A 25,969-nucleotide genomic window follows, 5' to 3' on the forward strand; every position below is an offset into this window, starting at 1 on the left:
GAGGTATTGAATACAAAAGCAGGATGTAATGATGGAACTGTATAAAATGCTGGCTAGACCACAGTTGGAATGTTGTGTACAGTTCTGGTCACGACATTACAGGAAAGATATAATTGCTCTGGAGAGAGTGCATTTACAAGAATGTAAAAATTGCAGCTATGAGCAGAGATTGGATAGAATAGGGTTGTTTTCCTTAGAACAGAGGAGGCTAAGAGGTGACCTAATTGAGGTTTACAAAATTATGAGGGGCCTAGATAGGGTAGACAGGAAAGACTGAGAGGACATAGATTTAAGGTGATTGATGGAAGGATTAGAGGAGACATCAGGAAAATCCTTTTCACCCAGAGGCTGGTAGGTGTCTGGAATTCACTGCCTAAGTTGCTGGTTGAGGCTGAAACTCTTAACTCATTTAAAAGGTACCTGGATCTGCATCTGAAGTGCTGTAACCTGTAAGGCTACAGACCAGGTGCTGGAAAGTGGGATTAAATTTAGCAGCTAGTTTCTTTTTTCTCTTTTTGGCCAGTGCAGACATAATGGGCTGAATGGCCTCTTTCTGCACCATAGCTTTTCTATGGTTCTATGGGCAGAAATTTCCCCCCATCGGGGGGGGGGGGGTTGTGCAGGGGCGGGGGCAAACCCGAGCAGTGCCCCCGATTGGGGCCGCGCTGCCATTTTACATGGGCGGGCCAATTAAGGCTCGCCTAGATGATGCACGTCCGCTGAGCGCTCCCTGTGCAGGCGGGGGGGATTCCCTGAGTCGGGGCCTGCGCTCTTTCATGTATGCATGCAAAAGAGCACAGAAATCTCCCTGAGGCACTTCTGTGCCTCAGAGAGATTAGTTTAAAGTTTAAAAATTTAAATAAAGAAAAGGGAATATTTTAAGACATGTCCTCTCATGTGACAGTATCACATGAGCTGGGACATGTTCATGAATTTTGATAAAAAAAATGTATTTAATTAATGAAATCTCATCCTGCCAATGGATGAGGTTCCATGAAAAATGCGAAGGCTGCCTGGGTTCTTCGCCTGCCTACCAACCTTAAGGTTGTTCGGGCAGCCCTGTTAATTGCTTTAATAACTATTTAAATAGCCTTAATAGGCCTTTGACAGTTTGGCTGCGAGCCCGTCAAACTGCAAATCTAAATGACGCATGGTGACATTGGGACATTTGCCCAACATCACTGCACGTCATTTTACACGTCGGCGAGTGGCCCCGCCCCTGCTCACCGACTCGAAAATTCTTCCCAATGGTTCTGTTGCACCTGTTTTGGCTAAATAAAATAACTGACAGCTATTTGCTGACTCATTCCTCAGAGCAATGCCTTGACCAGTCAGCGTAAAGCTGCCTGGTTTAAATTTCAAACAATGCTTGGCAGTTAACTGTCAGTCACCATCAGTGGTGCATTCTCCACGGCAATGCCATTGCCAACCAATCAGCACTCTCTTCACATACAGTATAAATTGCTGTTTCCCCCTTATACGGGTATTCTTGCGAGTGTCCTGATGAGTGCAAGGTGAAAAGCTTAGACATGTCTTTTTTTTTTCAGCAATAATCCAGCAATTATTACCCTTTAGATTCTGCTTTTTACTTTAGCCTCTGGTTGCTCATACTCCCTCACCAGAACTTCTTTCCTAGTCCAACCGATGTTGTTGGTATCTTTAAGAACCATGACAACTAGATCCACCCCTTCTCACTGCAAGTTCCTCTCCAACCCAGGGCAGATGTCCTGAACCCTGGCACTGGGCAGGAAACATAGCAGTCTACACTCTTGCTCTCAGTTGTAGAGATCTGTCTCCATCCCCCTGACTATATTGTCCCCTCCTACCACCTTCACCTTCAGGAAAAGCAGTCGGAGAGGAGAACCTGTGGGAGGTACACAGAGCAGGAAGGAAATAATACAGCCTACATCAGTCACCTTCGGGAAGAGCAGTCGGAGAGGCGGACCTGTCAGCTGCTCGGAACCAGCCCGCGCTGAGTTCAAAAGGAACGTGAGAAAAAAAACCAAATTGTGACATCACAGGAAAGAAGCAATTTGATTAGTTGGAGAAGAAGTTAGCTGTTGGGTGAGTATCTGGTGAGTATCTAATAAGTTTAAGGTTTATTCTATTCCTAAGCTTTAAAATAAACTAGGAACTGTACTTTTGGTAAGGTTTATCAAGTAGGGCCAAGCAATGTAAAGTTAATAGAAGTAAACCAAAGTAAAATAAAGTAAACGTAAAAGAAGTAAACTGAAACCATGGCAGGATAGTTTGGTCGTGCGTGTGTCCTGTAGTATGTGGTAAATTGTGGACAATCCCGATGTCCCAGACGACCACATGTGCTGAAAGTGACACCAGCTGCAGAACCTTGAGCTCCGGGTTTCAGAGCTCAAGCAGCAGCTGGAGTCACTGTGGTGCACCCAAGAGACTGAGAGCTATGTGGATAGCACGTCCAGAAAGGTTGTCACATCGCAGTTTAGGAGCCTGGAGGTAGAAAGAGAATGGGTGACCGCCAAACAGTCCAAGAAAACTAGGCAGGTAGTGCAGGAGTCCCCTGGGGCCCTGCTCACAAATCGGTCTTCCATTTTGGAAGCTGGTGAGGGCATTGGTTCCTCAGAGGTGTGTAGTCAGAGCCAAGTTTGTGGCACCACGAGTGGCTCAGCTGTACTGGAGGGAAGAAGAAAGGGAGAGATTTAATGATAGGGGATTCATTAGTTAGGGGGACAGATAGACATTTCTGTGGCTGTAGACATGACTCCCGGATGGTAAGTTGCTTCCCTAGTGCCAGGGTCAAGGATGTCATGGAGCAGCTGCAGGACATTCTTCTGGGGAAGGGTGCTCAGCCAGAGGTCATGGTCCACATTGGTACCAAACACTTAGGTAGGAAAGGGGATGAGGTCCTGAAAGCAGACTTTAGGGAGCTAGGAAGGAGATTGAAAAGCAGGACATCTAAAGCAGCAATCTCAGGATTACTCCCAGGTCCACGTGCAAGCAAGTATAGAAATAGGAGAACTGAATTATTAAACACGTGGCTGGAAAGCTGGTGTAGGAGGGAGGGCATCAGATTTCTAGGGCATCGGGACCAGTTCTGGGGAAGGTGGGACCTGTACAAGCTGGACGGTCTACATCTGACACGACTAGGATGAATATCCTCGAAGGGAGATTTGCTGGTGCTGTTGGGGAAGGGGTTTAAACTAGATTGGCAAGGGGATGAGAACCTGAGGGCAAAGTCACAGCAGAGAATGGGAGAGGGAAAATTAGTGGGTAACTCTAAAAGATAGAAGAAACACAGGTTAAAAAGTGTGCATAACAGAAATTTGGCAGCATTAAAAGGCATATATATACAAGGAGTATAGCAAATGAACTGAGCAGAAAACTCATTCAGTAGGAGACCACCTCAGGCAGGTATAGTCCCACTTGTCCTGCAAAAGTCATGGTGCGATGATGTCATTAGCACCACAACACGATTTTAAATTACTGAAATGAGACACTCACCCAGCTTGAGACCAACCCATAAACCTGACAGGATTAATGCCACACAAATTCACTGATGCCATATAAAAGGGACATGCAACTGCCATAGATTGGCTTATTGGATCTTTGTTATCTAACTTGCAGTTTGCAACTCACCAAAGCTACTTTGAGAGCATCTTCCAAACCCAGGACCTCTATCACCTAGAATGATAAGGGCAATAGACGCATGGAAACACCACCACCTGCAAGTTCCCCTCTAAGCCACTCACCATCCTGACTAAATCCTAGAACTCCCTCCCTAATAGCACTGTGAGTGTACTTACACCAAATGGACAGCAGTGGTTCAAGAAGGTGGCTCACCACCGCCATCTCAAGGGCAATAAGGGATGGGCAATGAACATTGGTCTAGCCAGCGACACCCACATCCCATGAAAGATTTTTAAAAATAAGTTGAGACTCCAGCATCCAAAGGGCTTCCCCCAAACATTTTACTTTATCCTAGTTTACCTCAAAAAGTTTTCTGCCGTCATCACGATGATATTTTTGCCAGTCTTTTCTAGATGGAGAAACAGTTGGAAGAAGCCGAGTAGCAACAGCCTCAGGAGCTTGAGCAATGAGGGGCCCATTCAGAAGGCAGTAGATAAAGTGGATGGTCATAGAATACCCTAGCCACATACTTGTGCCACACAAGTGACAGGCAATAACCATCTCTAACATGAGAGAATCTAACCATCTCCCCAAGACATTCAATGGCATTAACATCACTGATTCCCCACCAGCAACAACCTGAGGGTCATCACTGACCAGAAACTTAACTGGACCAGCCTTACAAATACTGCAGTTACAAGAATAGGTCAGAGTCTGGGAATTCTACACCAACTAATTAATTTCCTGACTCCCCAAAGCCTGTCCACCACCTACAAGGTACAAGTTAGGAGCGTGCTTTGCTTGAATGAGGTCAGTTCCACCACTCAAACATTTTGACCACATCCTGGACTAGGCATCCTGCTTGGTTGGCACAACATACATCACCTTAAACATTCGCTCTCTCCATGACTGGTGCACAGTGGCAGCAGTGTGTACTATCTACCGTAACTTGCCAATGACAGCACCTTCCAAACCTGTGACCTCTACCACCTAGGACAAGGACAGCAAATGCTTGGGAACACCACAACCTGCAAGTTCCACTGTAAACCACACAATATCCTGACTTGGAAATATAACACTATTCCATCACTGTCATAAATCAAAATCCTCGAACTCTCTCCCTGCCAGCATGGTGGATGTATCTACATCACATGGACTGCAACAATTCAAGAATTCACCACCAACTTCTCAAGGGCAGTTAGGGATGACATATACATGCTGGTCTTGCCAGCAACACTCATCTCATAAACATAAAGAAAAAATCTGACCACCAGGTTCATAACTGAGCACACTAGAGATGAGGTTCAAGTGTCTCAACAGGTCTGGGACTCCTCTATAGTATGTTCGCACAGAATGTCTGGCATAGTAGATGTGTTGTATACTTCATAATTTTGCCATACAAAGAAAATTAATCCCTCATCCTAGTGCTCATCCTTTAGTGCCTTCCTAAGAGAAGGTTTCCCAAGTATGCAATCCACAGGAGATGCTCCCCAAAGGTTGTGGAAGACAGCTATTCATCATGTTGGGGCCCTTCTGATGTTCATAATCAGAGACTTCTGTGTGCTCAGCCTGTGAAGACTTAGCTGCAAGCTGTTTTCCAATTGACCTGCTGACACCATGATGGATATTGGATGCAAGTACAGGGAAGGAGCAGACGTGTTGACATCCTGGGAGAGAACAACCAATATATATTGACTGAAGAAATTAAATAACCATTTTGAAATTCAAGTCAAGTGTCAGCTAAGGCTCAGTTGGTAGCGCTCTAACCTCTGAGTCAGAATGTTATGGATTCAAGTCCCATTCCAGACACTTAAGCACAAAAATCAAGACTGCAACTCCAGTACAGTTCTGAGGAGTGCTGCACTGTTAGAGGTTGATGTTAAACCAACGCCCTGTCTTCCCTCTCAGGTGGACATAAAAGATCCCATGACACTATTTTGAAGAAGGTCAGGGAACTTCCCTAGTGCCCTAGCCAATAATTATCCCTCAATCAACGTTACAATAATAGATTGTTTGGTCATTATCATATTGCTGCTTGTGGCAGCTTGCTGTGCACAAATTGATTGTCGTGTTTCTTACATTACAACAGTGACCACATTTCAAAATTGGCTGTAAAGAGCTTTGGGACATCCAGAGGTTGTAAAACACACTGGGCAGAATTTTTCCGTCGGCGAATTGGGGGCGGGGCCCGCTCACCAACGCGGAAATGACACAGGATGACATCATGAGGAACCCCCGACGTCATCCCGCCCCATTTAAATATTCAGGAAAGCAGGTGGATAGCGCGATTAGCTGTCCTCCCACAGACCTGTGCCATTGACAGGGTAGTTAAGCCAATTAAAGGCCCTGCCCATCCAACCTTCAGGCTGGCGGGTAGGCCAGGAGCCCCGGCGGGCTTCTAAAAAAACATGAAACCTCATCCACCGGCGGGATGAGGTTTCATGGCTGTTTTTAAAAAGTTTAATAAAGTTTCTGTGATATTTATTAACATGTCCCATCTCGTGTGACATTGTCACATGAGGGGGACATGTTAATAATTTTTTTATTTTTCTATTTTTAAAGTTTCAAACACTGTCAGCGCTCTCACTGAGGCAGCACTTAGTCTTAGGGAGATGTGCGCTCTTTCGTGCGCATGTGTGAAAGAACGCACTCTAACAGTTGGGGAAACCCTCTCCCCCCTGCACAGGAAGCGCATAGTGCTTCCTGTCGTGCGGCCTGCCCACTTAAAATGGCGGTGGGGCCCGCCCGCCCATCAAGGGCAAAATTCTGCCCACTGTATAAATTCAAGTCTTTTCTACTTTTCAACAAATTTGCTGCAATTAAATTCCTCATTTTAACTTATGTCAGCACCTACAAATATTAAACTGCCCCTCCCTTTTAAATTTCTTCTAACACCTCCCAAAACTTTGACATTTGTTCCTTGAGTTTTAAGGTTACTTACTGGACAGTAAAATTCCATCAAAATAATTTTAATTTCCTTCTTCCACCGGTTTGCAAGAAACACAGAAACAAAGAAAGTTTATAGCACAGAAGGAGACCATCTAGCCAACTGTATTTGTACCAGCCAAAAAAGGGCAATCCAGCCTTATCCCATTTTCCAGATTTTGGCCTGTAGTCCTGTAGGTTGCAGCACTTCAAGTGTATATCCAAGTGTTTTTTAAATATAATGAGGATTTGAATCTCTCCCACCATTTCAGGCTGTAAATTTCAGACCCACCACCAGCCCCCATCTCCTCAACTCTCCCCTAATCCTTCTACCAATTACTTATGCTCCCTTATTACTGGCCATTCTGCGAAGGAAAATAGGTCCTTCCTATTCACTCTAGCTAAAGCTCTCATAATTTCCCCTCATAGCTTAAACTCTCCATAACTGACAATGTTTCAGTCATGACTCAGTTGGTAGCACTTTCACCTCTGAGTCAGAAAGTTGTGGGTTTAAAACCCATTGCAGGACTTGAGCACAAAAATCTAGGTTGACACTCCTAGTGTGGTACTGAGGTGCTTCTGCACTGTCAGAAGTACTGTCTTTTGAATGAAATTTTAAACTGAAGCCCTGTTTGCCCTCTCAGTTGGATGTAAAAGATCCTGTGTCACTACTTTGGAGAGCAGGGTAATTATCTCCGGTGTCTTGGCCACTATTTATCCCTCAATCAACGTCACAAATACAGATTAGCTGGTAATTTGCACATTACTGTATATGGGAGTACGTTCTGTGCAAATCAGCTCTCCGTTTCCTGTATTACAGCAGTGACTACATTTCAAAAGAACTATACTTCAAAGAACTTATTTCTTCCCTTGCTTTTCTTAGCAGCTTGAGATACGTTTCATCAGGGTCCAGGGTGACCATCTCATGGGGGAAAAAATAAGGGACACTCGCCTTAGGAGCCAGGGAGTGGGAGGGGACTGACAAGGCTGTAGGAATGTTGGGGTGGAGTGCTGACAAGGCCATACAGACTTCACAGTCTTCACCTTGAAACTGCAGCCGCCAAAATCTCGACTTCAACCCCCTCCATCTCTCCACACCACCACCCAACACAGTTGGGCCTGAGTGCTGGACAACAGCACCTTCCCCCTCCTTTGCTGGACACCCTGACCCCGTCTAAGCTGCCTGCCAAAGCTGGACAACTCTCAGGAGAGCGCTGGGCAGTGCTGCTGCTGCTCTGTTGTTGCTGTGCCAGCTGGTGTCTGCGCATGCAGAGCTGCGTGGCATGCATGCACAGATTAAAAATGAAAAAGATCCAGGACAAACAGCATCCCAGGAAGGCCAGACCCGGGACGCAGGATGGAAAGCTGAATTCCAGGACAGTCCTGGAAAATCCGGGGGGTAGAATTTTCCCTTCGTCAGGCAGGTGTGGCGGGTGGGCCCAAGAGATCCGCAAAACGGACCACCGGCATGATTGGGCCCCGGCCGCGATTTCACACTGGTGAGGCCAATTAAGGCCCACCCAGCTTGAAGTGCGGCTCTACACTGGCTGGGAAGGGCCAAGTGGGGGCCTGTCAGCCGCCGGGTCCAGTGGCGAGCTAGCTGCCGGTTTAAAAGCTGGCCAGGCAGCCACTGGAAGGCTGCCAAGGAGGACTTCCCCTGAACCGACACTATGGACTCAAGTGCAGCTGAACACGGCAGGCGTGAGGGCAGATCAGATGGGCACTCGGGCCCCCTGCCTCTCTGATGAGTGCCTCTCCATCCTCCTGGAGGAGGTGGCTGCCAGGAGGGACACCTTTGTCCCCAGGGATGGGAGGAGGAGGAGGCCATTGCACCTCACCAAGGAAGCAAGTGGCAGTGCTGGTCAGCAGCCATGACTCCTGGGTCCAGTGCCGGAAGCATGTCAATGACCCGCTGCGCTCAGGGTGAGTACTATGTTGGCAAGGGTCAGTGTGCTGATGTGTTAAGGTCTGGCCATCCCCCCCCGTGGAGTTCAGGGGTGTTAGAGTCTGAGTGCCAACTGTCAATCATGCCGGAGCTGGCCAAGGGGGTGAGCTCGGCTACTTGGACTGAGTGTCTTGCGGTTCGAGGGCCATGACTTGGATGTGCCCTGCTAGGTGCTCCTCAGCTGGGGCTCACCAGGCTGCAATGAAGCTGCAGGTACAGAGTGGACTAATCAATGCTCCTCTGTTGTTTCAGGGGAAGACAGCCCACAATAATATGGAAAGGTCACGGAATGGCGGAGGAAAAACTGCAGGGGACCAGGATGATGCTCAGTTGAATGCAGATGATGAACCTCTGGCGTCCTCCATTAGGCAGCAGATGCTGAAGAGCAAGATATGCAGGTGGATCTGGCGGAGATCCATGAGGGTATGTGTGCCATGGTCTCCATGATGGAGAAGTCCATACAGAGTGTGAACACTGCGTGGATGGTCATGGCCAAGCACACTGCCTCCTCCACTGAGAGAGTGGCGAAATTCATGGAGGGGCAGCTCCAGGGACAGAATGAGGGGTTCCTGGGGTTGCGTTTGGACCTGCAAGCCCTCACACAGGCACTGACCTCAGGTGGTCAGTGGCAGTTTGAGAGATGGATGGGGCACTCAGTATCCCAGCTAGATGCCTGCCCATGAATGGTGTGCAAGAAGGCCCAGAGTGACCTCACATTGGCACATGAGCTGCCTGTCATCTCTGCCGGCTCCTCTCAGGGCGCTCTGGATGACAGCAGCAGCTCCTCTGTCCCTCCGCCAGTGACCGTGGCATCTGATGAGGCTGCGGTGACTGGGGAGATGCCAGCTGCGGCACTGGCCACTCCCTCCCAGGTGGGGCCAGCACAGCCTCTACTGGCCTGGGGATGACCGCCAAGGACAACAGAGTCGGCAGGCTGTCTCCAAGGCCGATGCCAGCGAGGGGGGAGCACTCGCAAACGTAAGTTAAAGACACCATGAGCACAAGAGGGACAGGACACAGGTGAGTTTATGTTCATTTTTGTTTACTTTATGTATACTGGTCTGATGTTGAATACCATAACCATTTCTGTTAAGATTATTGAACTGTCAAAATGACAAATTGTATTTTTGTCATAATGCCCTGAGTATGCTTCACCTTTTTATTTCATTGCTGCTGGGAACGCCAGTATGTAATGCTGGACATATGTGGCTCTGAACTTCATTGCACAGGCACTGAGCGTTCTTTGTGTTCAAACGAAAGGGTCCTTTCAGACACCCGGGAGGGAGGTGGCTGCTCTGGCATGCGTTTAAAGCTGATCTTTGGTAGCCTGGCTGAAGGGGCATTGGATCAAGGCATTCCTCATGTCCCTGCCCCCCTGGAGATTACTGAGGACCGGCTCCATGCCCCCTCACCGTGCTCCTCTTCGGACTCACTACTGAACTCATCATCTGTGGCCTGTGGAGCTGCATCAAGATCCCCTTCCTCCAGTGGGTCTCCCCTTGCCAGTGCCAGATTGTGGAGAGTGCAGCATGAAATCACGATCACGATCAGTGACACCCACTCCGGGGGGGGGGGGGGGGGGGGGGGGGGGGGGGGGGGGGGGCGCGTTGTTTTATAGTGCTCCCCCTGAACAGTCTAGGCATCGGAAGCGCATCTTCAGAAGAGCTATGCTTCTCCTATCATCACTCTTGTGGAGGCATGGCTCCTATTTTAACAGTGCTCTACCCTGTTTTTGGGTGGCGGACAGGCATCATGAGCCACTTCTTCAATGGGTAGTCCTTGTCAGCCAGCAGCCATCCATCCAGCTGGAGCACTGGAAAGCCTCGGCACCTGCAAGTGTCAGGATGTCCGTGTCATGGGAGCTGCCAGGGTACCTTGCACTGACTTGCAGAATCTGCATCCTCTGGTCACACGCTATCTGCATATTTGTTGAGTGGAATCCTTTCCTGTTGACGAAGGCACCCAGCTGACCCACTGGCGCCTTGATGGCCACATGTGTGCAGTCGATTGCAACCTGGATGTGGAGGATTCCAGCAATTGCGGCAAAGCCTCTGGCTTGCTCAGCCTTTCTGGCCTCCTCCGTAAGGTAAAGAATAAAGGTCAATACCCGCCTGAACAGAGCTTCTGTCACTAGCTTAACGCAACTGTGGACAGCTGATTGGAAGACTCCACACAGATCCCTGGAAAGAGCCGGAGGCATAGAAGTTGAGGGCTACATTGACCTCAGAGCCACTGGCATGGTGTGTCTGCCCACATGGTCGGAGCTGATCCCAGGCCCAATCATCTGGCAAATGGAGGTCATGCTCTCCTTTGAGAGGTGGAGCCTCCTTTGGCATTGCATCTCAAACATAGTGAGGTAGCTGCATCGCTGTCTGTAAACTCTAGCAGTACGATAGTGGCGTCTTCTGCAGCCCCTTCCACCTTGCACTACCTGCTGGCTCTGAACCCCCTCTGCCTGCGCCTCTCCTTCCACTGGTCACTCCCCTAGAAGCTGCATTGGGACATCTGGCCTCCTCTCCCTTCTGCCCCTCTCTTCCTCCTCAGAGGAGTTGCTTCAGCAGAGACCAAAATCCCCATTACCAGGGTAATGAAAGGCTGTCTGATACCTGGAAGGGTCCACACAGTCAGAACCCTCTAGGCAGACAGCAACGAGTCCTGAAATGAAGCCTAGAAATAATAAGAATGAAGCCCCGAACAGAGATGAAGCTGCCAAATACCAATAAGCAACCAGCCACAAACTATCTTCAAAACTCCTCACTACTCACACTGGCAATGCTGCTGACCCGTTTTATCCTGCCCTTGGATGAGGTATGTGAAAATGTCGGCTGCCCGCCTGCCCGGGCAATAAGCAGAAAATCGCACGAGCAAGGAAAAATCACAGTCAATTGGACTGTTAAGGGCTTTAAGTGGCAGATTAATTAATGGCGGGTGTCGCTCCGGCATCCGCGCACGCCCACCGAGCGAAATATGGTGTGAGTGCACGATGTTTTCGGAATGCTCACTCGACATCGTTGCACACTCTCTTAGTCCCGATCGGGTCGGGCACATGCCTGCCCCGGGAAGAAAAATTTTGCCCCAGGAAGGCTGGTCACCCTATTGGGGCCTGGCAATTCATCCACTTTTGAAAATGCTAAACCACAATACTTTCTCTCCCTGTTTAAGCCATTCATTGGAGGGGAAATGCAAGGGGAATAGTGTATAAAAGTAGGAAAGTGTTGTTACAGTTGTACAGGACCTGAGTGAGGCCGCACCCAGAGTGCTGTGTACAATTTTGCTGTCTTCACTTAAGAGGCGATATAATGGCATTGGATGATGTTCAGAGAAGGTTCACTCAAATGACTCCTGGGATGAAGGGGAAAGGTTGAGCAAGTTGGGCCTATAAACATTGGAGTTTAGAAGAATGAGTGGTAATCTTAATGAAGCATTTAAGATTCTGAGGAGACTTGACAGGATGGATGCTAAGAGGAAGTTTCCCTTTGTGAGGGAGCCTAGAACTAGGGGATACTTTTAAAAATTAGAGTTCTCCCATTCAAGACTGAGATGAGGAGAATATTTTTTTCTCAGAGGGTTGTTAGTCTGTGGAATTCTCTTCTCCAGAGAGCAGTGGAGGCTGGATCATTGAATATATTCAAGGCAGAGTTAGATAGATCCTTAATCGACAAGGGAATCAAGGATTATGGGGGGAAGACAGGCAAGTGGAGTTGAAGCAACATTCAGATCAGCCATGATCTCATCGAATGGTGGAGGAGGCTCAGGGAGCCGAATGGCCTATTCCTGCTCATAATTCTTGCATTGTGTTTAATATTTCATTCACTTCCTGAACTACAACTTCTATGAAGACAGATATAGAGTATTCATTGAAAACCATGTCCACATCTTCTGACTCCAGACAAGTTGCCTTTTTGGTCTTCAATCCTGCAGATACATTACCTTTCCGGCATGGTAGGTGCTGGAAGCACTGAGTGCAGCTGTACTTTAAATGTGGTGCCTGGCGTGATGAAGCAGTGAAGGCGTGGCAGGCGAATCACAGCCACCCACCATCAAAACGGCGTGTATCCCAGGAATGCATAATTAATACCTGCCCACTACCGCATTTAGTGCAAATCTGGGACGATTCCACCCAGAAAGAACATTACGCCTGTTTCTGCTAAACAAAATGAGTGTCAGCCATTTGCTGACTCATTTCTCAGGGCAATGCCTTGACCAATCAGGGTCAAGCTGCTTGGTTTAAATTTCAAACAGTGCTTGGCAGTTAACTGTCAGTCACCATCAATTGATGCATTCTCCTTGGCAACGCCTCTATCAATCAGAGTCCACTTGCCAACCAATCAGCACTCTCTTCTCATATAGTGTAAATTGTTGTTTTCCCCTTGGATTGGCATTCTTGCGAAGTGTCCTGACGAGTGCAAGACAAAAAGCTTCGACATGTCTCTTTTTTGAGCAATACTCAAGTTCTGTACTACCAAATGACTATCTCTTAAATCAAGCATTCATCTACATCAATCACCTATTTTTGTACTCACTAATGCAAGGGACCATGAGTAATACAGAAATTATGCCTTTGATTTCCTACTTTTTAACTTCTTACCTAGCTCAGGCGCTGAGTGACATCCTTGAGCCTGGAACCAGGGTGGTAACATACCATCCTGGAGTCACGTCTGCAGCTGCAGAAAAGCCTGTCTGCTCCCCTAACTACTGAAACTCCTATCAGAAGGAAATTAATAGACAATATAATATTGGATATTACTGTAAAATTATTCAAAACCAAGATATCAAATCTTACATTTTAACTTTATTACTAAGCATAGTATTCAAATGACATAGGATTCTCACAACCAAATGCAAATTTAGGTGCCAATTTAATCACCAATGTCACATTGTAAAAAAGCAACACACATTTTTCCTACACAATTACCACAAAATCAGATAAAGTGAAAATATTACAGTATACTGTCTATGCATAGCTTATTGTATCAGACATATTACAGCCCACAACATCCTTCCTCACTCATTTATTCCGATGTAACTGCAAACTTTTCAGTTTTTCCTATTCAGCCCTTACAGCGTATTCAATTAGATCATGGCAGCCCTGTTTCTCAACTCTATTAACTGTCTTTGATCCATAGCCCCTGATGACCTGGCCTCATAAAAAAAACTGTCAAAAATTTTAAAACTTTCATGTTGCTGTGAGCCAGCTTCTAAGGGGTACATAAATATAACTCAGCAACGTCTTGCCCTACAATCTTCTGTTCACCGTGGCAAAGTACTTGGCCTCCCCACATGGTATCTCATCACACAGTGGATTAATACCAAATTTTTAAGAAAGTATATTCAGCTTCATCACTTCTCTGAAGTTATTTCTTCCTAATTATGTTGCAAACATTTCCTCTTCTGAATAGTGCTCGTAATAAATTTTAACACTGAAACATGGATCAATAATACTGTAAAATTGTTGTGGGTAGATAAAGTGTGTGTGTTTTCGGTAGGCACTGAGTACACTTACATAACAAAAACAAAAATAACTGGAAAAACTCAGCAGATCTGACAGCATCTGCGGAGAGGGATACAGTTTATGTTTTGAGTCCGTATGACCCTTCATCAGAACTAAGACATATAGAAATGAGATGAAATATAAGCCAGTAGAAGGGGGTGAGACAGGAGAGCTGGATAGGATAGTTGGAGGCCAAGAAGAGACTGCCAAAGATGTCATAGGCAAAAGGACAAAGAGGTGTTGACCCCTTCTACCTGCTTATATTTCATCTCATTTCTATATGTCTTAGTTCTAATAAAGGGTCATATGGACTCGAAACGCCAACTGTGTTCCTCTTTGTAGATGCTGTCAGACCTGCTGAGTTTTTCCAGGTATTTTTGTTTTTGTTCTAGATCTCCAGCATCCGCAGTATTTTGCTTTTATCTTTGAGTCCACTTGCATGCTTGGCCAAACATCTTTTTATTCATTTTACGGAATGTGGGCGTCGCTGGCTGGACCAGCATTCATTGCCCATCCCTTATTGCCCTGGTGAAGGTGGTGGTGAGCTGCCTTCTTGAACCGCTGCAGTCCTTGCAGTGTAAGTACATCCACAGCGCTGTTAGGGAGGGAGTTCCAGGATTTTTACCTAGTGACAGTGAAGAAATGGCAATATATTTCCAAGTCAGGATGGGGAGTGGCTTGGAGGGGAACTTCAAGATGGTGGTGTTCCTATCTATCTATCTGCTGCCCTTGTCCTTCTAGATGGTAGTAGTTGTGGGTTTCGAAGGTGCTATCTAAGAGGGCTTGGTGGGTTTCTGCAGTTCATCTTGTAGATGGTAAACATTGCTGCCACTGTTAGTTGGTGGTGGAGGGAGTGAATGTTTGTGGAAATGGTGCCAATCAAGCAGGCTGTTTTGTCCTGGATGGTGGCAAGCTTCTTGAGTGTTGTTGGAGCTGCACTCATCCAGGCAAGTGGAAGGTATTCCATCTGAGTTGTGCCTTGTAAATGGTGGACAGGCTTTGGGGAGTAAGGAGATGAGTTACTCACTACAGGATTCCTAGCCTCTGACCTGCTCTTGTCACCACAGTATTAAATGGTTAGTCCAGTTCAGTTTCGGGTCAATGGTAACCCCCAGCGTGTTGATGGTGGGGGATTCAATGATGGTACTGCCATTGAATGTCAAGGGGCGATGGTTAGATTCTCTCTTGTTGGAGATGGTCATTGCCTGGCACTTGTGTGGCACAAATGTTACTTGTTACCTGTCAGCCCAAGCCTGTATATTGTCCAAGTCTTGCTGCATTTGGACATGGACTGCTTCAGTATCTGAGGAGTTGCTAGTGGTGCTGAACATTGCACAATCATCAGCAAAAATCCCCACCTCAGATCTTATCATGGAAGGAAGGTCATTGATGAAGCAGTTGAAGATGGTTGGGCCAAGGACACTATGCTAGATTCAAGAAACCCAACCTTGAAATTATGTTGTGAAAATTTTCCGATATGAACATTTAATTAGAATGAAAGTCATTTTTATTCTATTTCAACTGAGACTGTGTGCCTTTTAAAATAAATGGTTTAGTTGCTCTGTTAATAGGAAGGAATTTCGTACAAACATATTAAATTTATCAAAATGCATTATAATTTACAGGTCTATGTTACAACCACATCCTTGATCAGAATATCAGGGTAGGGCAAGGTAAGCATGCTTCTTATAGAAATATTTATGTCATCACCTTCTCAAGGGCAATTAGGTGTGGGCAATAAATGCTGGCCTAGCTAGTGATGCCCACATTCCATGAGCGAATAAAAGATAAATAGCCAGAGTAACATAAAATAAACATTTGATATAAATATTCCTATGCCTATATTTCTATTTTTCCAAGAGGTAATAACATTTCAACCTTTTCATCACTGACCCTGATAATGTCTAATGGATATAACCAAATTAAGGATGTTCACCAGCAAATCCTCAGCATTGGCGTAATGAGTTGTTCTGGAATTACTGGTTTTATGATGCTAGACTTTATAAGTTGGTTATGTTTTAAACTGTGCCTTTTAAAGTAAAACAGAATACCCTGGAAAGGGGGGAATGGTGTGAAGTTGCGCTGTCCTCTGCCCACTGATAAGCCCATGTGACCTGGTTGCCATGGGGATGGGGTGGGGGGGAGGGGGCAATTCAAAACTTGTTTAAAGTCAGGTGCGAGTTTTAACACATAGACACAAAGGAAAAGACAGCTGACCTACTGCTGCAGACTTACAGACTCAGAGTCAGTCAGACTGAAGGGGAAGGCAGAAGTATTCTAGCGCATTCAATTAGATCATGGCTGCCCTGTATCTCAACTCCATAACCCTTTGATCCATAACCCTTGATGACTTTGCCTAATTAAAAAAAACTGTTGGGGCAAGTAGAACCACCACACGTGCTGCTATGTCAATCAGACTAGAAAGACTGCTTTTGGGCTAATCGCCAGGTCAAGTGCTGGTGAGCATTGTCGGGGAAAGAAGGATCGTGAAAAGTAACAGACCACAGAATCATCAGAGGGAACCTTACAACAGGGGAATCCATTCAATTATGCTCAAAGGGTTGAGTGAAGAGGACTTTGTGTAAAAGAATACTGGAAGATTCACCCTGGCGAAGCAGGGAGAAAAGATTCTGTTAACGCAGGAGGAACTGGACTTTAAACTTAAGGCTACATGTCCATAGAGAGTGCAGTGCATTATACAAATGCGGTGTGGGGTATTCCATTGTGTTTAGAAGATGAAGGAGGGATACTTTTTCTGTAGTTTAGTATATTAATTGTCTACCAAATAATGCTAAATTGACGTTGATTTTAGTTGGTTTGTTCCAGTCAAAGTCTTAAAACTTGAAATCCTGCGTAATCTTTATATAGGTCACTGGTAATTAATTTTTCTTATTAGTCATTTGGTAGTACAGAATTTGAGTATGACCGAAAAAAAGAGACATGCTGTTGAAGCTTTTCATCTTGCACTCATCAGGACAGATTCACAAGAATGTCAATTGTAAAGGGAAACAACTTATACTGCAAGAAAAGACAGTGCTGATTAGTTAGCAAGAGGGTACTGACTGGTAGAGGCATTGCCATGGAGAATGCACCAGGGAATAATTAACTGCCAAGCTTTTGTTTAAACTCTAGCCAGGCAGATTGACTCTGATTGGTCAACCTTGACTGTACTAAAAAGGTACATTACCAAGACAATCATTTAGAGGCTAAAGTATCGATTTTAAAAAATTTAACTTCCAATGCAGAGCTTCTTGTTACAGAAATGCACATCAGGAATTCAGATGCAAAGGTTAAAGTTCTGTTCAGATGAAAAGTCCTGTCTGGCACACTGATCAGCATTCTGCATTGGGAGCCCAAATTCATGTAATCTTTCTCGGTGTATTCAAATAGAACTTTACCTGGTACTGAGGGGTTTCTTCTGTAGCCTTCACAATATTATTTTCACAAACATAGTCTTCTGCCTGATTTAAAGGTATCTTATTGCTCTCCAGGGGCTCCGCAGTGAGGTCAATGACAGGACTTTCTGTTATGAAAGCCTCAGAAGGGGTTCGCCTGGTCTTCTGGAGCTGGGAAGAAAAATAACAGGAGACAAGTAAGCATCATACAGTATAACACCATTCTTTTACAATGTGTCCAATGTTACGTGTCAATGAAAAATCATGCATGTCAATCATAATGTTTTTAGCTCACTATCAGTACTTCAAGTCATGTATCAGCTTGTTTCTGTTTTCGAAGCAAAATCAGTGTTCTATAAAATAATCTGTATTTTTCAATGGAATTGTAGGTTGTCCATATCAATCAATTTCGATCAGGTGCAGGAGCATGTAAAAAAACTCTCCTATTCTTGGTTATGTACCAGCTTAAAAGTGGAAAAGTTTTAAGAATTTAAGTAAAAATTTCTAGCCTTGTGTATTTTTAAAACAAAATATTAGAAATGCACATTCGGTTACTCAGCATGTAAAAAACGAAAAGAGGTTGATGATTTTACTTTCTTTCAGTGCTTCTAATATATGTTCACAGCAAAAAGGCACTTTGTGTAAGGCCCCAATTTTAATTCATTCAAAATCCACCCACTTGCACAGAAGTAAATTTGAGCCCCAAGTTTGCAATAACTAAGGCTGCACCTTTATGCACAGCATGAAATGGAGATCATGCCACGGGACTAACAATTACTCATTACATATGATACGTTACACTACATGCAACATCGAATGCCTACCACATACCCCAGTTTACTCTGAAAGGCAGCAAAAAAATCACACTGACTGACTGTTAGGCATGATAGACTAATGAACAAAAAGGCCAAAATCCTTTGTACAGTCTCTGGTGGAATGTTGCATGACTCTGCGGAGCTTCAATTAGTTGCCTCACATGAAGCGTGGAACTGAGCAACATGGGGATGTTGCTCAATTTTATGTTATGTTCATTTATTTTACTTTGATGTAATCGCATTTGATGCTGAAACAAATTTTTGTCGATGGTGATGGTATTAAGTTATTAACAATTTTGAGAAGTTACATAGATAAGGTGTCAATAGCAGTTATCTGGTCATCTGATAATATGTTTGCCTTTGGTACAAGACAAAAATCAAAATCACATCTTCTCCAGCTCTCAAATAGTTATCAATACTTTGAATCTGACTCCTTAGAACCAAACAATCCCACCATTAGAGATATTAGAGTTAATGTAAATCTCCCACCCATCACATCCACTGGTCTACAAGCTCATATATATTCACATCTCAAAGGATTGTCCAGTCACCTAGCATTATTTGACCTAATCACAAAACATAAGGGCAGGATCTTCCAGTCAGCGAGCGGGAGCGGGGCCCATTTGCCAATGCGTAAAATGACGCGGGATGATGTCTGGTGGAATTCCCGACATCACCCCTCGTCATTTCCATTTTCAGGTCGGCGTGGGCGCAGCCGAGTCAGCTGCGTGCCCGCCAACCTGTCAAAGGCCAAGTGAGGCCATTGAGAAATTAATTAAAATCATTAATGGACCTGCCCGTCCAACCTTAAGGTTGATGGGCAGGCTGGGGGCCCTGATGGGCTTCAGAAAAAGCATGAAACCCCATCCACAGGCGGGATGAGGTTTCATGAGGGTATTTAAATTTTTAGTGCCGGTTTCAGTTAAAGTTATGCACATGTCCCAACTCATGTGGCAGTGTCACATGAGGGGACGTCAGAGGAATCTGTCTATCATTTTTATTGCAAATTTTAACTTGGAGCCGATCTCCCTGAGGCAGCACTTAACCTCAGGGAAATCAGTGCGCTCTTTCGTGTGCACGCACTCCCGGCTGAGGGAATTACCCCACCCCACCCCACCTACACAGGGAGTGTATAGCGCTTTCTGGCAAACGTCACGCTGGGTGGGCCTTAATTGGCCTGCCCACGTAAAATGGCGGCGCGATCGGATGCATGGCCCCACCCCGCGCCTGCTCCTGCACTTCCCCTCCTAACGGGGGGAAAATTTTTCCACTGGTGTCAACAAGCATCTGAGTGCAATTGTCTGCTCTGTCCACTAAAATAATTACCTGAAACCTTATCTTTATCATAAAAGCAAAATACTGCGGATGCTGGGAATCTGAAACAAAAACAAAAATACCTGGAAAAACTCAGCAGGTCTGGCAGCATCTGCGGAGAGGAACATCTTAGTGTTTAATTGACTGCCACTTCTCTTCAAGGAATGCCTACCTTGAAGAAGTATTGCTCTTCTCTCTGTCAGGATTTTCGTATCTCTCTTTTGCCTTGTTATCTCCACCTATCACTGGCTCTCTATCCAGCTCTACTTGTCCCACCCCCCCTTAAACCAGCTTATATTTCACCTCTCTTCTATTTTACTTAGTTCTGTTGAAGGGTCATTCGGACGCTAAACGTTAACTGTGTTCCTCTCCGCAGATGCTGCCAGACCTGCTGAGTTTTTCCAGGTATTTTTGTTTTTGTTTCATATAACAGGTGGCTGATTCACTACTATGATAGTGTAAAACAGGTGATAACATTATCAGACTAAGTCAATATTACTCCCTTTGTCACACATTGAGAGAAAGTTCATTCTGTACACTTTCTTAGACTTCAGGTGCATAACAAGTAACACACAACTGAGCAGCCATACGAATGTGCCCATGGTAATACTATTGTTTGCTCTTTAATGGGAATGCAGATGGTATAAAGGACATTTAGTACATGATTTCGACTGTGAAGTATAAGAATTTGCAGGCTGATGGAGGGAAAAAGATCTAAAAAGTTTGTGCAATAGGTGAAGCCCTGTGTATCATTACAGATCATACAAAGAAATGACAAAATATTCACTACAGGTTAAATGGGCAGGCTATTATTAAACAGATGGTCCAGCAAGTGTATCCTATCCACAATTTGCTGCACTTGGAAGAATTTATGAAAGATGGTGTCTGATTGAAAAAAGTGGCAGAGTATGCACACTGAAAACCGTTATCAAACTTCTCAGTTTTTATGTATGGATATGGCTGCTAATTGCTTTAAACTTCTGCAATTGGTAACAATTAAAGCCCAATGACCTTAACCTAGGAGAAAAAGTTAACTAAGGAGTGTTCAGGTATCAGCCATGTTTGCATGAACAAGTTTACAGATAATTATTGTTGACCCAAATTTATCCAGTAACTTGCTGGAAATGAAACACAAAAAAAATTAAGTACAATATGTCAAAAGTACTACAATAGGCTACGAAATAAAGATATGCCAATTGTTGACTAAAAAGGTCACTTACTAACTATTCTAAGACATAAACAGAACTGATTAAACACAATTACCCACTATTAACACTTTATTTTACTACACTTAGCGATATTATACATTACTGCGCAGTTTTATTTCTCTGTACAAAATCTCAAGAATGTGTTTTTTGCAGAAGAACTGCTACCACTAGGACAGAAGGTGGCACTTCACAAATAAAGCAACTACAAATGTGATCTTGGTGGTCACAGATTGCAGGGTTGTAATAAATTCAAGTTTTTTATATTGCAAACCTTCCAGAAACCCAATTTGGACTAATTAACAGCAGAGAATGCCCTGAATTTTATCTCTTAATTTATTGCAAAATGGAAGCAACAAGGACATTTTAAAATATTGACGACAGAAATATTTGTGTTAAACGCAATTTCATCAAGATTCCGATAGGATACTAATGAGGAGGTACATTGCCTGAAAGCTTAGGTGGTTTGACACTTCCGTAACTATAGCCGAGAATTGTAATGTCTGTTGACCATCCTGTACCTTGTTCATTCTAAAATGGAGGAACCAATTCGCACAGTTTTAAATAATACTGGCTATAAGGCAGGTATGGAGTTGTTGATCAGCTATTTTGGTTTATAGAAAGTGAATGGAATACATTTAGTTTTCATTTACATGTGGCTCAACTGGGTAAGCAACACTGACACTTGGATCTTGAGTTTAATTGCAATTATTGATTCAAAATATTATGTAGATGTGTTAGCTGTTTGGTTTATTGAATAATATCATACTATGTCTGGGGAGACAGCGAACAATGATTCATTATCCATCTAGAAGTTTCACATTACAAGCAAACACCAAAGAATGTGGGACAAAAGAGCTGGACTCTGGCTACTACAGATTATTCAAAGGACAGTGCGAGAGGAATGGTTGACAAGATTACCTTAAAACAAAATGATTACCACATTCCTGCAAGGGACAAACTGTACTGTTTGAACTAAGTAAATCTGACCAAGAGTGTCATTCTGTATGTTTGCTGCTTTGTATCATTGAGTGAACATTTCTGTGAGGGATAAAGAAGAATTATGGAAGTTAACTGTTTAATGATTTGTTAAGTCAATCAGGGGAGGGGGAAATTGATTATTTTAGATCATTATATCAAAACAATGAGCATGTCCCATTTCTGCACAGAATAACTCCCAGCTAACTACCTCATTTTCCTTGTGAGCTTGGCCAAAACTTGCCCTCACAATTTCAATTTTTTAAAAAATTGATTTAATTTGCAGCCTTTTCCTGCATCTGTTTGCCTGAATCTCTCCATGTTTTTCACCTTGGGATAGATTTTTATGTCAACTGCCTGGGCCATAATCAGGTGGAGTGAACAAAGATTGGGCAGATGCTACAAAGGGATGTTTGAGTTGCACCATGAACTACGGCCCAGACAATGAAAATAAAATATACCTGTGTTCACTGTTAGAAAGATGCTCAATATAATAGCCCTGATTTTAACTCAAGACCGAGAACTGGACATGCGGTAAGCAAGGTGACTGGTAAACGTCCACCAACAGACCATGATAACTTGAGGCTGGATTGATTTTTTTTAACTTCTGGGCCCTATCTATATGTTGCTGGACAACTGTTCACCTGAAACAGGCAGCAAGCAGCAGCTGGCCAACATGCAAGGTTGATTTTGTTATAATATGCCTTTACATGATAGCAGCATGCCATCACTAGAAGGGAAGTGTGTCATGTTATCCAGTCTCAGTTTCACTTTGGCTTGAGAGCTGATGCTGAGGTCTTAAAGCTTTCTATCCATGAAAATACGTTCTCATGTGCCTAGTCTCAATAAATGAACTGGCAGTGTGTTTACACTATCTGTTATGACTGATTGGTGCTTTTATATCATTATAAAAACAAGACATGTTGTTCAGTGGTCGTCAAACAGCGTGGCAGCAAGATTAAGTACAGGTATGACATGGTGAGCAGCTTTAGATCGTGCTACATGGCATGAAACAACCCTTGACATTTTGGTTAGACCGCAGCAATTTGAAGCATTAGATAATGCTGAGAACACAGCATGCTCACTATGCAGAAGAGCTTTGAAAACACAGGGTGGAACAGTGCTCAAATAAAGAGCTGGTAAGCAGACAGATCCCTCGTTGTGAGATTGCAGTGCATAGCCTGTCAGTTCCATGAACAGGACAGCACATCAAGAGGATCAGGTTAGGTCAGTTGGGAAAGCCAAGTGACCAGGGTGAAGGCTGAGTCGATAGTGAACCAGGGAGAATCAAACAAAAAAACCCAAAATGTTACAAAAGTCAGGCCAGAGAAGGCTGCGATTATAACAGGTGGAGCAGCAAAAAAGCACACAAAAGAGGCTACAGCGACACTCATCTCAGGTACTATAGGAGAAGGAAGGGATATTGTCAGAATGCCCACAAAGTTCCCCAGTTTGAATTGAGATGCAGCTGACCATCTATCTGAATTCAAAATCATTAAACTGTGTACAAAGCTGTGGTTTCTTAATTCAGATGCGTCTGGACCAGACATGCAAGCCATAAAAATACACCTAGCAATTTTGGAATGAAGGTCTACACAGGCTGAACATGTTGGGATTAACAGCAGAAGAGCTAAAGAATTCCCAAAAGGTATGGACTATATTGGAAGAACAGTTCAGAATCAGATTAAGCTTCTGTATTCATCGACTAGAGTTCATGTAATTTCGACAACAGCCTACAGAATCCATAGGCCACTTTGACAGCAGGTGCAGGGAAAAGGGTATGTATTGTGATTTTTCAATTACTGAGCTTAGCGGACAGAATTTTTCAGTTGGTGCTAACCTCCACTCCCATGGAAGGTTTCCAGAAAGATCTGCTAGACAACCCTAAAACGTATAGCGTCGAAGAGCTAGTCAAGTATGGGCAAAAGTACAAGGCAATCCTCACAGGTCAATGAAGCTTACAGGTCCTATGCACAATTCCAATTGTTGATTCTTTCACTAGTGAACCCAAACCTAGCAAGACATGTGCAAGGTGTTCTGCATGCACTGACAAAATTCCCAGCTTTCCAACAATTCTGCAAGGCATGTTGCAGAAAGGGCCATTGGCAGTGGCAGTGCACTAGAGCAATCGTTGATGCAGCTACAAAGAGCCGTGCTCTAATCCAAACAGATCACACACAATGAGTACCTTCAAAGCAATAAAAATGACCACCCGGTATCCCGTCAGAAACATATAGATAAGGTGACTGACAAACAAGATAATGACGAAGCTGTGCGTAACAAAACACCAAGTGGTGAACACATGTTTCACATTGTCAATCTTGTGGAAAACATAGATACCGTCACACCATCTGAAATGTTTGCCAAGTTTAAAATGATCTGTCCTAAGAAAGTTGTCAACTATTCGTTACTGGCCAAAATTGTCTTAGGGCAAGTGCCAACATAGTACCTCTGCGGATTCTAAAGGACATTCCCCAGCCTTGGAAGACCATGGTGAAACCTACTACTGCGCAACTTTCAGCATACAAGGGTTCACAAATTCCATTTGCAGGACCCATACTCCTGGAGTACAACTACAATCAATCCTCCTGAGTGCCACAGATGTTCCACATCATAGAGACTAAAGGCCCGGCAATCGCAGATCTACCAGCATGTCGTGACCTCACATTAATGACAATCTATGGAATCAGTCAGACCTTATATGGCAGATCAACTTCCGAAACCACTCCTTTTACACCAGTTCACGGCCTAACATTGAAATTTCTAGAATGTTTCCATAAAACTGGCAGTTTCATGGGAACTGTATAGTTACACTTGCAGGAGGATGCAAGCCCACCAATTGATTTGGTACATTTTGCATAATGCAAATACCAGCAGCTACAAGAAGAAATGGTGAAAGATTCTACACTACAGAAACTGTGAAAAACCATCATTGAAGGATGGCCTGATTTAATACAGCATGTCCATGAACATGTGAGACCATTTTGGCCTTACTGGGGGGGAGCTGAGCATCTCCCAGGAAGTCATTTTTAAAGGCAGGCTGGTCATCAGGCTGGAATCTTTGTAACCTGATATTCTTCAACAACTTCATCACTCATACATGGGCATAGATTGGACAAAAAGACTTGCAAGAGAGACAGCCTATTGGCCGGCTATGAACAATGACATTGAAGTCTTTGTCAAGAAGTGTGAGGCTTTTCAAGAGTATATGCCAAGTCAGCACAAAGAACCAATAATTCAACATGAAGTTCTTACCCATCCTTGATCCAAAACAGTAGCTGACCTCTTTATGTCCATGGCACTGACTTCATCATCATTGTCGACTACTTCGTCAAGTACCCCATTATTCGTCAATTGCACAATACATCAAGCACAAGTGTCGTGCACACTCTAAGTGCTATTTTCAGTTTACCTGGTGTGCCCAGAGAGATCATTATGAGTGGCGGTCCGCAATTCATTGGTAAACCATTTCAGGATGTGCGTGGGAAGTATAATATTGATCACACTACTTCTTCGCCTCATTACCCTAGATTTAATGGCCTAGCTGAATGAATGATTTGTACGGTGAAATCCCTAATTCTCAAATGTAGACAGACCAAGCAAGATCTACGCATTGTAATGTTACATCTGAGAGCGATACCTTTAATTGTAACTAGCCTATCACTGGCAGAAGTCATGTTTGACAGTACAGTATGTAACAATTTACCTATTCTTACCTATTCTACTCTCTCAGAAACTAGAGAGAAATTTTTAAAACTGCAAGAGAAGATGACCAACATAGACAATAAAAATGCGGGTACAGAATTGTCAAGTTTACAGTTGGGACAAGGTCGCATCCAAGATCCCACAGAAAGTCCTTGCAAACAGCCGAGGTGACAAGGATTTGTTCGGAACCAAACTCCTAAGAAGTCATCGCACACAATGGCACAATAGTGAGGTGTAACTGAAGGCAAATCAGGTCTATTCTAGCTCTTCAACCACTGTGTAGTCCTATTGCATCTAGAACAAGATCTCAAATGCAACCAGGAACAACATCCAAGAACAAAAACCCCACAGATCACTGTGAGCAATTAAAGAAACCTCCAGACAAGGTTACCATTATAAGGTCCGGGCACACTAGCAGATTACTTCTACGCTTTAGAGACTCATAGATTCACCAGTCCTATACACTTATGTAAAAGTAACAAAATATGAACATGTATTGTAAATAATTATACTTCTTTAAAAAGGGGAAAATTATGTTTAAAAGGGGAATGTTGTAATATGCCTTTAAGGGATACCGGCAGGCCACCGCTGGAAGG

General features: G+C 44.2%; 1 protein-coding gene across 10 annotated transcripts in view; it reads right to left on the minus strand.

Moving 5' to 3' along the window:
* The window catches only part of LOC121287207 (DNA (cytosine-5)-methyltransferase 3B-like), a 335,867-nt gene that overhangs the window by 163,532 nt on the left and 146,366 nt on the right, over nucleotides 1-25,969 (minus strand). For all 10 annotated transcript variants that reach the window (XR_005945160.1, XM_041204873.1, XM_041204868.1 and 7 more), the window contains one exon: nucleotides 17,360-17,527. Coding sequence is in view for 9 of the 10 variants with exons in the window: in XM_041204873.1 (XP_041060807.1) it covers nucleotides 17,360-17,527 (168 nt within the window). In the remaining variant the exon portion in view is untranslated. The remainder of the gene's footprint in view (nucleotides 1-17,359; nucleotides 17,528-25,969) is intronic.

This window comes from Carcharodon carcharias, chromosome 14 (assembly GCF_017639515.1).
Source record: "Carcharodon carcharias isolate sCarCar2 chromosome 14, sCarCar2.pri, whole genome shotgun sequence".
NCBI lineage: Eukaryota > Metazoa > Chordata > Chondrichthyes > Lamniformes > Lamnidae > Carcharodon > Carcharodon carcharias.